General features: G+C 41.8%; 1 protein-coding gene across 1 annotated transcript in view; it reads right to left on the bottom strand.

Moving 5' to 3' along the window:
* LOC128666743 (gastrula zinc finger protein XlCGF26.1-like) overlaps positions 1 to 10,575 on the bottom strand; it is a 95,773-nt gene extending 85,198 nt beyond the window's left edge. Inside the window, exon 1 of the mRNA XM_053721499.1 lies at positions 10,482 to 10,575. Coding sequence (XP_053577474.1) covers positions 10,482 to 10,503 — 22 coding nt within the window. The 5' untranslated portion in view covers positions 10,504 to 10,575. The remainder of the gene's footprint in view (positions 1 to 10,481) is intronic.
* Positions 10,576 to 13,916: the final 3,341 nt, after the last annotated feature.

Below are 13,916 nucleotides of genomic sequence, written 5' to 3' on the forward strand. Positions count from 1 at the left end.
AAGCAAATTACATCTATATTAGTAAGATGCCTCTACCTGAAATAACCAGAGGCCAGCTAAATTATTTAGAACACACATAGAAGAATAATTTCTTTAACATACTCTACCAATATGGACATAATCCCCTTCCTTCTCTCCCTCACATTTAATGTAGTCCTTACAATTTACGGCAGCCACACAATTTGTGTATCTAAAGATATATTGCAGCCAAGGGTACTCTAGCGGTCCCTTTAAAATTCAATAGTCCCTCTATAATCTGCAAGGAAGGGCAATTCAGCAGTCCCTTTGTAGTCTGTGTTCCAAAAGCGAAGTAAGCACAGACAATCCATGAGGATAGACAGTGAGACGTCCGTGTTAGCCTTAATCGAGGATATATAACCCTTTTATCTCTACTCCGCAGTTACCCTCACGATATAGTCCAACATGTTAAAAAAGAATTAAGGAACAGACCAATCTCCCATTTATAGTGAATATCTCAATTATCAAGGAAAATTTTCAGACCAATCTCCCATTTATAGTGAATATCTCAATCATCAAGAAAAATTTTCATTAAAGGATATGCAGTACAATCTCACACTTTTTTCAAATTCTAAGAAATGATGTCAATAATTAAATATATAAATAATTAAATAACCGCCGCCAACATTCGTTTAGATATTATACTAACACTACCCTCTTGTTATGCTCATTTACCCCCATTCTGCTCATCCATTCAAAATATACAAGCTACGAAACTAATTCTTTTCCTTCACCCTAGCGTGGATCCAATGAAAATTGGATCAACTATGAATAGTAACTATAGCAACGTAAAAAGCAGACAAAGAAATTCTTTCATAGTCTCTTCAAGCCTAAAATGCATACTTATAAGATAAGTAGAGCAGAATCGGTAAACCATTATAGAAGCACATATCAGCAATTTGCTATAGGAGTTCTCTCCTATATATAATGTATATCAGTAATCTACTATAGGAGAATTTCCACATATACAACACAAAGGAACAAATCAATATAGATTATATTCTTATGTATACCAGTAATCTACTATAGGAGAATTTCCACATATACAACAGAAAGGAACAATCCAATATAGATTATAACATTTTGTTAACAAAAAGAAAAAATCACACAGACAAATACAAATAATAAAAAGTTTTTATTTGATGAACATAAAGTTGGACTAAAAAGATCTAACCTCACTTTCAAGTATACGAAAAACGTAAGAAGTTATTTATAAGTATTAAATCAACTTTCGCCATTTATATAACTCTCTAATTCCAATTTCCGCCAACTGCCACTATATGTTAGGAATAACGTTAGTGAAAATCTGATACCAAACCGAATTAGACATAACAGACACACCTCCTCTATTTACACAAACTATTCCTCGCCAATAGGGCCTATCAGCTGAGCCAATCACCAGTGCCAACTAGCGGTGACGTCACAACCAATGGGGACTTCCGAAAATCGGAAGTAAAATTAATCAACAACAAAAGAGATCGAAATAAATAAGAATTGATCAGTCACTATTACATAACAAGTTTACCGAAATTGACCATTGGACTAATAAGTTCGGCCAGATTGTTGGCCTCTAGTAGTCAAATCTAGGCACAATTTGGTTAAATATCCCCCACCGGAAGTGACGTAATCAATACACGGAGGCTAAGGAAATATTTCAATACCCCAAAAGATAGTCCCAAAAGACTCTTTATGGCATTATATATCATTACACACCACAAGATATATAAAACATTACTCTCATATAATAATTATATATATATATATATATGGAAAACTATTGTAACGAAAAACCGGAAGTCATTGACAAATGGCATTTCCGGTCACAGATTGGAATCCCCTATATAAGGCCCAAACTAACAGCTTACCATTAGTCTTGATAAAGGCCTAGGAAAGGCCGAAACGCGTAGACCTGGTAAGCTCTATTCCACTAGGAGGGTATATTTGAAAAATTTTCTACACATTGTATTTATTTTTTCTCCACAGGTTTTTTTTTTTTTTTCGTTTGGCAGCATTTGTTTGTTATTCCTAGTGTACTGTCTCAATTTTTGCTTAGAGCTTAGTCTCCAAAGAGCACTTTTTTCTCATTTGTCTTCACATATTTTTTCCTATTTTTTCTTTTTTAAATCTTTCGACTTGCAACATACATCACGTTTGTTTTGGACATCTCCTACACAGAAGTGATTTTTCTCGCACAGGAGTGAAACTTTGTTTCCAACAGGATTGACTTTTATATTATTATTTCTTCACAGGATTTTATTTTTCACAGGATTGACAGTTTTATTTTTTCACAGGACTGATCTCTGTATTTTTTAGCACACCCATCACCACTTGGACTTATACTACACTCATAGTGTGGAGCGGAAGCTCTCAAACACCATCACATCAAATTGTCTAAAAACATTATTGTTGAAACTTGCATATTTTTTTAAATACCCCACAAACAGTTTAAGATTATAGATTATTGTTTTTATTAATTTTTAGCGTGGATCCATGCTTTTCTTCTAGATTTTAATACTCATATTATTGTTTTAAATTGTTTTAAATTATTTTACTACTATAACTGTTTACAATAGAGGAATTGTCCTGAATAAATACTGATAACTTTAACCTTAGCCTCCATTGCTGGCGCCTGGATACACTATTTTCACTTAATCCATTTTAGGTGGCAGCTAGGTACCACCACTCCGGGCACACAAGGTTTAGTTGGCGCTGAGATACACGTACACTTATCTATTGATTATTTAATTAGGTTTATAATGCTGTTTAGCATTTAAAGTCTTAATTTCAAAGCTTTAAAAGTAATGTATTAGGTGTTACGTATGTCAATTTTGAGAGGGGCCTGGAACCGAACTCCCTCACTTCCCTTTGACTTACATTATAAACTGGGTTTCAATTTACAACGGTTTCGATTTACAACCATTCCTTCTGGAACCTAACCCCGGCGTAAACTGAGGGTTACCTGTAATTTATTTAATAAGATTTATTTTATTTCGTTAGATAAAAATTATATTTAACTTAGGGGGGTGTTAGGGTTAGGGTTAGACTTAGCTTTAGGGATTAATACATTTATTAGAGTAGCGGTGAGGTCCGGTCGGCAGATTAGGAGTTAATAATTGTAGGTAGGTAGCGGCGACGTTGGGGGGGGGGGGCAGATTAGGGGGTAATAAATAGGGGTCGGCGGGGGTTAGGGGCAGCAGATTAGGGGTTCATAGGGATAACGTAGGTTGCGGCGGTGTACGGAGCGGCAGATTAGGGGTTAATAGTATAATGCAGGGGTCAGCGATAGCGGGGGCGGCAGATTAGGGGTTAATAAGTGTAAGGTTAGGGGTGTTTAGACTCGGGGGTACATGTTAGGGTGTTAGGTGCAGACTTAGGAAGTGTTTCCCCATAGGAAACAATGGGGCTGCGTTAGGAGCTGAATGCTGCTTTTTTGCAAGTGTTAGGTTTTTTTCCAGCTCAAATGGCCCCATTGTTTCCTATGGGGGAATCGTGCACGAGCGCGTTTTTGAAGCTGGCCGCGTCCGTAAGTACCGCTGGTATTGAGAGTTGCAGTGGCGGTAAATATGCCTGTACGCTCCCTTTTTGGAGCCTAACGCAGCCCTTCTGTGAACTCTAAATACCAGCGGTATTTAAAAGGTGCGGGGGGAAAAAAGCACGCGTAGCTAACGCACCCCTTTGGCCGCAGAACTCTAAATCTAGCCGATTGTAAAAAAAAAAAAAAAGTAGAAAAAAAACCCCATAAATTATGCTTACCTGATAATTTTCTTTTCTTCTGATGGAAAGAGTCCACAGCTGCATTCATTACTTTTGGGAAATAAGAACCTGGCCACCAGGAGGAGAAAAAGACACCCCAGCCAAAGGCTTAAATACTCCTCCACTTCCCTCATCACCCAGTCATTCTGCCAAGGGAACAAGGAACAGTAGAAGAAATATCAGGGTGAAAGGTTCCAGAAGATAATAAGGAAGCCCCACATAAAATTGCGAGTGGGAGCTGTGGACTCTTTACATCAGAAGAAAATTATCATCAGGTAAGCATAATTTATGTTTTTTTTCTTAAATGGAAAGAGTCCACAGCTGCATTCATTACTTTGGGGAAAACAATACCCAAGCTACAGAGGACACTGAATGCCAAGATGGGAGGGTACAATAGGCAGTCCATACTGAGGGCACCAGGCTGAACCTCTACCCCAAAAAAAAACCCTGCTTCGTCCGAAGCCGAGAAAGTTTTAAGAGGAAAAGCCCCAATGACACTGACACGCAGTTAGTCCAGAGGCAGACCGCAAATGGACTCGACTGATCCAACAGTCCTCCAGGAGACACCGTCACCCAACAGACGGTCCCCCACTTCTCACCCCCCACAAATGAAGGAGACACCAGCAGAAACCCCCAAGGGGACAAAGCAAAGGAGAACCAAGGAAACCGAAAGGTCCCCTAATACAAAAAAGAACACCTCCAAGCGTGAACCCAGCTCATAGAGACCCAAACGGGCCCAAACAGGGAAAGGAGGCCACGCCTATACCAAGCGAAACCTGGTATAAGACCGGGCACAGAGACAGAACAAGTGTCTTTTCAACATCCTGCAAGCACGGAATGCAACTGAAGAGGCAAAGTGTAATACACCCAGGTGAAAAACCGCAAGTTTGAGAACACAGAGTCCATAACAGGACAACACAGAGGGTACTTGCGAGGAAGAAGAAACAGTCAAGCAAGAAACAGACTGCAAAAGCAACCCCCAGACAGAGGGTACGCTCCAGGCAACCTAAGTCGCCAGACCTACACACAGGTTCCTAAAAAGTGGAACACAAAACCTCAAATCGAGGCCCCCCCGAGAAGGAGAGTATACCTCAGAACCCGAAGGAAGAGTAAACCCTCTTCTGAAATCAATGGAGCAAGTTGAAAGGAAAATCTAAAAGCTAACAGGATAGACTAAACAAAGCTCACACATCCAGAGGAGACTGCAACCCAAACGCAGCGCCTTTAGACCGCTCGGCCATCCTGACCTGCAGACCCACACCCAGCTGGACCAACCCAGCCTCAGGGATCCAAGACAGGGGGAACAAAAGAATCCCAAAAAATGTACAGGAACGAGCGTAAGGATAGCACAGCCATCCCCACAGAGTACAAGTACAACCCGAATCTGAAAACAGACAACAAGGCCATAGACCTAAGGATCTATCAAAACAAAGACCCAGCAACTGACTGACATGGAGCCAACAAGACCCCAGGGGGAACCAATCCCACCTTTCCACCTCCCATCCAGGAGAAGCCCCAAGCAAGGACTCCATCTCCATAGGGAGGAGAATATCCCCTAAAGAAAAGGGATGATGCCGGAAGGGCAACTACTTTCCTCAAGGCCCGAAGTCACCAGCTAATGGGAAGATAAATTCCCAACACAGATGTCCTAGAAAAGGACCCCCCTACAAGTAGCTTGCCAAGCAGAGGCACAGCCAACTCATTCGCCTGCAGAGCAGGGAATCCATGGGAACACTGGCAAGTTGACCAGGGGAATGCAACCCTAAGGCGCACCAGAAATTGGCCATCCATCGCCAGCAGCTGGGTATGAACCAACAACCCTTGAGGCGCAAGCCACACAGCTAACCACTAGATGACATGGGCTACTCTGTGGCAAAGAGTAAAAAATACTCTGAAAACCTGGCTAACCATGACCAGGTCAGGTAGATGGAGCAAGGACATAGCCAAGTTCCCACTACCGTGGAACACCCCGACCAGCCCTGAGATCCAAGATTCCAAAACCACCCAAGACTGGGGTCAGGAAAAGGGAAGCTTCAGCAACCGGAAGTCTCAGGGAGAAAAAACAGGTCCGGGCACCTAATAGTTCAGGCAAACCTTACCCTAGAACTAAACACCCAAACTGGCCAAAAAGCCAGACACAAGGGATATGGATGCATATACAGAGAATCCGGATAGCGAGAAGAACTCAAAAGCCACGACCAAAGGAAGGAACCACCCCTAGCTAAAGTCCATCGCTCCAAAGAGCAAGGCTAGAAGTTGTATAAAGATACTTTTTAAAGCCTCAGGACAACCAAGGGATACCTCGAGGTCAAAAAAATCCTACTAGCAGGACTAGTCTCCCTATCACCTCCGCACAAGCAGATGACACAAGGAAGAGAAAGGCACTAAGCCTACCCAGCTGTCACATTCTGTACCTTTAAGAAAGAGTCCTGCCCTCTCCTCACTTGGCTATAAAGTATCAACCCCACACACCTGTTCTTTGCTTGATTATTGAAGTGCATAGCTACTAGTGATTGCACTTTGTACCTAGCTCTCTCAGAAGTCTTTCTGTCAACAGTTTGTTTGTTGAAACTTACTTACCAACTTTAAAAGTTACTAACTGGATTCAGCCGCTCCTCTCTGCAGCTCCACACAGCAGCTCCTCATTATAGCGCTTCTCTGCAGCTCTTCACTACAGCTCCTCTCTGCAGCTCCTCACTACAGCTCCTGTCTGCAGCTCCTCTGTGATCCACTTCAACCAGACGCTACCTCTCACAACTAAGCTGTTTCCAAACCGCAAGTATTTCCTATAAAGACTGTGGTCCTAACAAGATTCTGTTTGTCTCTGCTAATACTGAAACTAAGAACTAAATAGAGACTTGCTTGTGAGACTGTATTCCTAACTATTTGCTCTAATCATTACTTGCTACACTAACAGCTCTGCTTACTTCATGCCTAAACATTTGTGCCTCATTTCCTGTTCAGTTAACCCCTGACATACTCGCTTCTCCCACAGCCTCAGTAAAACCCTATCACTCTGTCTCTGAAAAGTGCTACCTTAACTGGTGCTACAAACATATTTGATTCAGCCTTTAATTACTGATCCCTGCTCTAAAAACATAACTTTTGACTATATTTGTCTGCTACAGTAAACACTTTATGAAAAGCCCTACCTTCTAAAGTGTATTCAGTAAAAACAGCTCTCTTATGGTAACACCTTATGCATCAATTACATATGTTTAAGGATTTAAAGAGACAGCCACAAAACAACAATTTATATTACTGAAGTATACATACAGTTTCTTTTTATATAGTAGCTTCCTGACACCAGCTCTGAAAACCCCCGAGCTAAACAAAGTTCCCGCAGGGAACACGCATCACCCAGAAACACAGATCCCTAAAAGGAGATCCAACTCACCCGGAGACAATGGAAGAAGACTCAAAGGTCTCTTATAACTCAGACAGACAGTACACGTCAAAGAGTAAGAGCTGCATCTAGATACACTATAAACAGCTTACGCGTACACCTGCAAGGTATCAAGAGCTGCAACTAGTTTCAAACTGCAAACCTTCTGCATGCTAGACAGCTATCCTGTACAAGCTGTTGGATCAAGCCCAAAAGGACAAATCCAGGGGCCTTAAAATGAAGGCCAAACCGCTGTGGTAAGGGGCGTTAAGCCCTCCAACCCTCCACCACATGGGGGAGGAAAACTCCAGGTTCTGATGAAATCAGATGTCAGAGTGACACAGCAGAAAACTCCCCTGCCCGGCCATCTATGACTGAGGGCTAAAAGGACTGAAACAATCCGTCCCGCCTCATGGACCCACAGGTCCTCTCGAATGCTTAGTTGAACATGAATAACAATGATAACCTGAGCACTCTGAGCTTTTACCGAACAGACGCAAGACCGAATGAACCCGATGGGACCAGCCTGCACCTAGGGTCCTAACTGGCAAGCTTCATAAATTCTCCCTCCACAGGGGAAAAAACAGAAAAGACATTTTTGACATAGGAGTAACATGTCCAAAACAACTTCCGAAGTAGTAAGAAAGAGTATCAATCCCAGAAGGTTCCCAAAGGAAACAAAAACAAATAAAAGACATCCCATCGGATATATAAATTAAAATATAAGGCAACCCAGAGGTTAACGCCCAAAAAGACACAGGCCTACCCGCAGGACCAGCCAAACGGAGCCCTATCTTTCAAAAACTGGGAAAGATCTCAAACAAATGACAATCAGGAGATTAACTCATCCCCACATGTCTAATGAGGTGCACCATTCGAATTAGCAGACTGAAAATCTGGTAACGATAGGGTTATTCAATAACTGAAAAACATGTCTGAGCAATACGCGAAGGCACAAAACTCAAGGACTGTTACACCCGCGGGGAACTGTAGAGGCCCTCCCCAAGGCGGAAGGACCGGGACAATAGGGCACGAGCACATTCTCAAATAAACGTCTGGACTCTGCGATGAACAATCGCGAACATTATGTGGAAGCGAAAACGTGCTGCAACCTCTGGGGGGAACACACCACCCTGCATGGAGGAATCAGAAACTGGGTTACCCGCATGTGTAGAAGTATGAATTGGTAGGGAACTCGCCTCTCGGAGGACAGGACCCCCAGAGGTGGATGGCTCTGCAGTCCCTTGATTCCCCGAGCCCAAGGAACAAGGCGCTCTGAAATGGCATACGGAACAAAACTGGTTGACATGTGTCAACGAGGCCAATCCGGATTCGTCACCGGACACAGAATCTGATTCTGAAATCAAAATAGTCTTAGTATCAGAATCCTCCGTAACTGAATCTGAAATTAGCACACAGTCTCAGCATCAGAATCCTCCATAACTGGATAGAGGATATATAAATATGGACTTAAGTAGTAAAAACAAAAACTGCACCTGACCCCACCAATGGCTGGGGCCCTCACCACCTCTATGACCAGAACCCTGTGGACTAGAAAATTTCCTTCGCCACACGGTCGGGAATGTGGAAATGGAAAAACGGAACACAACTACGCCCGAACACAAGGTGAACCGTACAGTCCAAAAAAGCGTGCCCAACCAAAAGGCTGCGTAACTTCCAAAGGCCTCAATGTTCCAAACCACGAGCTCATAAACATCACACATAAGCAGTTGAATCACATAACCAACAGGATTATAAACCCCCCTGTTCAATAACCGCCCTCAGGAGATATTAACCCTCGATTCCAAGATACTACAAGGAGACTCACTGAGACCCTTATGATAAGTTACACCTGCAAGGTGGTAGCCTCTCAGGAAAACTTCACATTACAGTACATTGATGAATAAAGTAAAATGAAACAATCTTACCGGAATCTACGCTGTGGAACAGGAACACGGCCTTTCAAGTCTGACAGATAGTAGCATCGCCTCCGCAATGGACTTGAGAGAAGAAAGCAGGCAGCGGAGCGAAGTTCGGACAGCGCAGATTGCTTGAGGAGCTGTTAATCTGAGTCGGGATGGTTTCGCAGAAAGACTCTCCCTGCATCTCTGGACTCTAACTTTCATCCAAGCCCTCACTGAGAGACTGACAAGACTACTTAAAACTCCTGTCACATGCCGAAGAGTACTACTCTCCATAAGAGACAAAAAGAAAAAGAAAAACAAGAATTCTGACACTTCTCTGGTCAACCTCCTGGGACGAAAGGCAAAGAATGACTGGGAGATAAGGGGAGTGGGAGGAGTATTTAAGCCTTTGGCTGGGGTGTCTTCGCCTCCTCCTGGTGGCCAAAAGTAATGAATGCAGCTGTGGACTCTTTCCATTTAAGAAGAAAAATTAGTTATGATAAAATAGAGGAACAAAAACTAATTTGAACAAGCTAAAAGTAGATTAAATAGGCGGCTGGACATAAGCCACAGAGCGCACCAGAATTAATGATGGCAGAAGAACACAAACTACTATGGTCAGTGTGACTTTATCACTCATAATGCATTTCCCACGTGTGGCCACAAAGGTAATGTAACTTGACCGAAGATGGTGACAAATGCTGGTGGAACAGAATATAAAAGTCAACAAGCAGCTAGGTGCCTTCTTCAACAGTATCTTCCTTCCTGAAGATAGAACTTGGGGAGAGGAGCCTACCTGCTTTCCTATCAGAAGCTTCCCAGGCTAAACCTAATGCCCCTGGTTTCTCAAGACTGCCCTTGTTTTAAACACATGTCCAGACTCTGCCCAGTCCTTCCCATGTTAGGTCCTGCAGCCGCGCATCTTCCCCTCCCAAAAACGCTGGTCCTTTGTGTAGCATTGGGAAGTGTGCGCAAAAGACAGAAATAAGAGAAGGAGGAAGCTAAGGTCACAGCGACACTTGGTATCTTAGGCAGTGGCAGTTTCTGTCCACCCAAGAGGAGGGGTCAGTCTCACTGATGAATATTATCCAGGGTAAATACATACATTTTATTAATCTGGAATATGGTTATCTAAAAAGCTCTTTAAAATAACTGATGTGCATCTCATTGGGTAATAAGACCACACTCATAGTTCTATTAGCAGAGAGGGTCACGCCTAAGCGCTCCTGATAAGTGTTGGTTTATCCAGGACAGGAACAGGTATCTTCTGTAATAAGATAATAAACAACTTAATGTCCCATAAGGTTCTAAAAGTTATATCAGAAATAAACTACTTAAAAACTGAATTAAACCTTTGTTGTATCAATTCACAGGGAGATATCTACTGATCGTACTGAATAAAGTATGTTTATATCACACACCTGGGCTAGAGGTTCCATCCATAAGAAATACACCATTTCCCGTCTCCTTCCCTCTCTGATTCTTCACATTGTTACTTAAAATCGGTGCGTTTTCTTCTTGGGGACCTGCTTTCGATGACAAATAAATTTTTTAAGAAAGCTTTATCATTCAAAAAAAAATGAAAAAACATCTAGTTCCCCTGAATCTACAACTAGGTGGTCAATATTTCATCAGATATTAGATACATAAAAAATGGTTGTGAGTGTGATTTGCAGATGCATAACTGTATGTGGTGGATAACATTGTGCTACAAAGCGATAGAGCTGAGCTTGCACTGAGGAATCCCAAACAGGCTGAAACGTGGGGTCTGCTATACAGATATCTCTGTTCAAGATGACGGATTTGCATTTTAGGTAAATTACTGTTATAGAATCTGTCTCCCTACTGGTAATCATGTAATGCCTACAGTACTTTAGAGGCGCAGCTTGCACTGAGGAATCTCATATAGACTGAAACGTACGTCTGGATTCAGCAGTACAAATTCTTTTATTTAAAGAAAGAACTGCTTGGTATTGGGAACTGGGCTGTCCTCATGGATTGAACTAGACTGATATACTGCAGGAAAGTTCTCTATAGTGAATAGCACATTTTTGGCTAAAAGAGGCTCCACCATCCAATAGGACGGACCAACTAATAACCCATTTAATTGTCGTCATTATCTAAATACACCAGATAGTCATCTCTCCCTATATTATAATCCATCTAAAAAAGAACCCTTGTGGCTCTTTCAAAGACTTTGACCAACTATGTCGCCCTAAACTATTGTCTCACTGTACAAAATGCTGAACAAACCTTTGTGAAAAGTAATAAAAAAAGTACTCAATAGATGGGACATAATGGTAAAATATATCTTGAAAACATTTTGCCGTATAATGCGAGGTCTCATCAGGGGTACTGGTTTGTTTGGTATCTGAGGGCGTGAAGTCTACTTTTTTTTGCATTTTATTTGTATTGGGGTTTACAAAATACAAATTTAACAAATAAGTTTCAAAGTGATATTCAAATATGCAGTCAAACATGTACCTATATTAGATATTCTTTATAGCGTATGGATGGTGGTAAAGTAAGCATCCCATTAACCCTTTAAGGACACAGCTTTCAGTTTGCACAATTGTTTTATGACTACAGAAAAATTCTGTCATATGTCCCTTAAGAGGTTTAAAACATCAGAAAAAAACATAAAACAATATTGTTGCCTAATTCCCAATAAAATAAAGTATAAAATGGCCCACTATTGGGCCCTTCAGAGAGTTGTTAAACAAAAGGCAGCGGTTTAATAAGGAGCGACTATCATCTCAAGTCTTGTTATTTACAACAAAACATTATAGCAAAGGCATTAAAATCTGTTTAATATGTTAATTAACTTGTAATTAAGTGAGCAACCCTTAAAGTAAAACAGAGGAGAAATGAACCCCAGTTAAGCAAGACAACCACTTACGAGCCAAATCGATATGTAATTATGAAATGACGGGGTATATCTAGAGGTGAAGAGAAACATAAAGGTCACTCACAATGCTTAAATTGTTTGCATAAAAGTATTTATTACCATAGCGTATTTGCAAGATAAACCGCAGAGTAAGTCTCTGGCCAGAGTACATTAGTGGATGATGGGGAGTACATCGGAAGTTCTCATGTCAGCACCACATACTTACATAGGCATAATCCATTTGGAGCTACCAATATAAACAAGAGACCAACCTCAGTCTAAGAGAAGTAAAGAGACTAATAGGTGCTATTTAGCAAGTATACTGCTGAAAATTAAGTACACAAACACTGCAGCGGGCAGATAACTGCACCTGAGGAAATGAACAGCAGCTAATTAGAATATCAAGCATGTGTACATATTTGCCCCTGTCCCATCCCAGCTCTCCTCTGGCGGGCAGCAATCCGCTAGAGGAATTTACCATTGCACACAATCACTATTTTTCCCTTGCGTGCAATCCCACCCCCAGCCCTTACACAGCCAATCACACACGAGCAAGAGCCGTCAAACTCCCCAGTTGGACGAGACCAGGGAGATTTAAATTCCCACCCTAAGAGGTGTAAAAAAAGGTACGGTCTAATGACTGCTGCTTGATAAATACTGACTACAGGTTCTCACAGTCGTAGGGGAGGAGAAGGTATGATTAATCAAGTCCTAAGAATATTTCCCTAAGAGTATTTAGGTAAATAAAGGTGTGTAACTGGGAGGGTCCCCTTGTTATAAAAACTGTAAGTTTCGATAAGCTTCAATTAAACCACTTTGTCTCTTATGGAAGCTGTACACTTTTTGTGATATATTAAAGTATACTAAGTAAAACTTCAACATTTGTCAAGAGAACTCCTGGTAGAAAACTAAGGCCTAGATTAGAGTTCGGCGGTAGCCGTCAAAACCAGCGTTAGAGGCTCCTAACGCTGGTTTTTGGGCGCCCGCTGGTATTTGGAGTCAGTGATTAAAGGGTCTAACGCTCACTTTTCAGCCGCGACTTTTCCATACCGCAGATCCCCCTACGCCATTTGCGTAGCCTATCTTTTCAATGGGATCTTTCTAACGCTGGTATTTAGAGTCGTTTCTGCAGTAAGCGTTAGAGCTCTAACGACAAGATTCCAGCACCGCCTGAAAATAGCAGGTGTTAAGAGCTTTCTGGCTAACGCCGGTTTTATAAAGCTCTTAACTACTGTTACCCTAAAGTACACTAACACCCATAAACTACCTATGTACCCCTAAACCGAGGTCCCCCCACACCGCCGCCAACTCGATTAAAATTTTTAACCCCTAATCTGCCGGACCGCCACCTACGTATTTACTTATGTACCCCTAATCTGCTGCCCCTAAACACCACGACGACCCTGTATTATATCTATTAACCCCTAACTTGCCCCCCACCAACGTCGCCGCAAGCTACTTAAAATAATTAACCCCTAATCTTCCGACCGCAAATCGCCGCCACCCTACGTTACCCTATGTACCCCTAATCTGCTACCCCTAACATCGCCGACCCCTATGTTATATTTATTAAACCCTAATCTGCCCCCCACAACGTCGCCGACACCTACCTACACTTATTAACCCCTAATCTGCCGAGCGGACCCTGAGCCGCTAACTATAATAAGTTATTAAGCCTAATCCCGCCTCACATAACACCTATCATAATAGTATTAACCCCTAATCTGCCCTCCCTAACATCGCCGACAACCCTACCTTCAATTATTAACCCCTAATCTGCCGACCGGAGCTCACCGCTATTCTAATAAATGTATTAACCCCTAAAGCTAAGTCTAACCCTAACACTAACACCCCCCTAAGTTAAATATAATTTTTATCTAACGAAATAAATTAACTCTTATTAAATAAATAATTCCTATTTAAAGCTAAATACTTACCTGTAAAATAAATCCTAATATAGCTACCTATA

This window comes from Bombina bombina, chromosome 7 (genome assembly GCF_027579735.1).
Source record: "Bombina bombina isolate aBomBom1 chromosome 7, aBomBom1.pri, whole genome shotgun sequence".
Classification (NCBI taxonomy): Eukaryota; Metazoa; Chordata; class Amphibia; order Anura; family Bombinatoridae; genus Bombina; species Bombina bombina.